Raw genomic sequence first — 1,381 nt, 5'->3', positions numbered from 1 at the left:
AAGGTGGAGTTCGCCGGAAGACACCTTCTGTCTTTGTGATAGAACCAGCCCAGATCTGGAATTTGTATGATTATAAGGATTTGCCAAAAAGTTAAAAAATGGGGAAAAAATACAAAAGAGGAAAAGGAAACAAAGAAAGATTAAAGCAGGGAAGAAATAAAGCAGAGGAACTCCCGACGTCGGCGAGCCGAAGCTCCGCCGACGCTGAAGAAAATTTGAGAAAAAGTTGCTTCGATGTCTGCGCCTGGGAGAGAAAAGTCGTCTATCCTATTTTATTTGGTCGATCGTTATGGTATTACTTGTAAAGTCTTAAACTTTGACATATATACATTACTAGATGTTTTTAAAAACTTCTCATTTTCCAACTCCCTCATTTTTTTCCTTATGATATGCATCTTTTATTTCAAAGCCAGCAAATTGTGATAATTATCTTTTTAAGCCACATTCTAGTTTTTTTAAAGCAACAATTTCAACAGTCAGTAATTAAATAAAAAGTTTCAACATCACTCCATAGAAGTTTTTCTTGGATAACTTTGAAGCAAACAAAAACGTTAGATATGAGGTAAAATAACTTGTATATAAATTGATTTTTTGCATTTATATTGTAGATTTTTGTCTATAAAAAAAAATCTTTACTTTAATAATTTTAAAAGTTCTACTTACACGTCTAATTAGATGTCAAATGTTTATCGTTCGGTTCACGTCTACCTTAGTTTAGAACANTATATATATATATATATATATATATATATATATATATATATATCACAAATTGATTGGTTAATGAAGAACAAAACACGTACCGATGATGAAAACGGCGGTGCCAATGAAGATACCACCGAGGATTTTACCGGAATGGATAGCAACCCACTCAATGAAAAATGCCAAAGATCCTGCTACTAGTGTCCCTAATCCTCTATTTAATCCTTTTCGTAATGTTGCACCTGCAATTATATTATACCATTATCAATTGAAGTGAAGACCATGTGGCTGGATATTTTGCAGAAAGTAGCTAAAAACAAAAACTTATTAACTTCAATTAAATGATCTGCTTAATTTCTTTTAGAAAAAGAAAAAAATCTGCTAATATGTTTTTTTTTTCTTTTCTTTTTTTTTCTGCCGATCAAATTCCGGTTAATTAATTGATGCTTAGTCCCCAAAAAAACAAATCAATCAGAAATTATAATCTTTCTAATTTGAATTTTAGACATAAAAATAAAAAATCTTCAAACTAGGTATTTGTAATCCATGTATATGCTCTAACTTGAGGGGGTGTTACAAAAATATCCCGAACTCATCATTTTTAATATAAATGTCACTAATAGCATTTTAAAAGATGAGATGTATCAACACATCCTTCATGAATAGGGGTAAATCAAGA

At 30.8% G+C, this 1,381-nt stretch overlaps 1 protein-coding gene across 1 annotated transcript in view; it reads right to left on the bottom strand.

Moving 5' to 3' along the window:
• The window catches only part of LOC104724720 (aluminum-activated malate transporter 13), a 5,745-nt gene that overhangs the window by 3,847 nt on the left and 517 nt on the right, over positions 1 to 1,381 (bottom strand). Inside the window, exon 2 of the mRNA XM_010443264.2 lies at positions 804 to 944. Within this exon, the coding sequence (XP_010441566.1) occupies positions 804 to 944 (141 nt within the window). The remainder of the gene's footprint in view (positions 1 to 803; positions 945 to 1,381) is intronic.

This window comes from Camelina sativa, chromosome 11, assembly GCF_000633955.1.
Source record: "Camelina sativa cultivar DH55 chromosome 11, Cs, whole genome shotgun sequence".
NCBI classification, from domain to species: Eukaryota; Viridiplantae; Streptophyta; class Magnoliopsida; order Brassicales; family Brassicaceae; genus Camelina; species Camelina sativa.
This window is presented reverse-complemented; position numbering and strand designations above follow the sequence as displayed.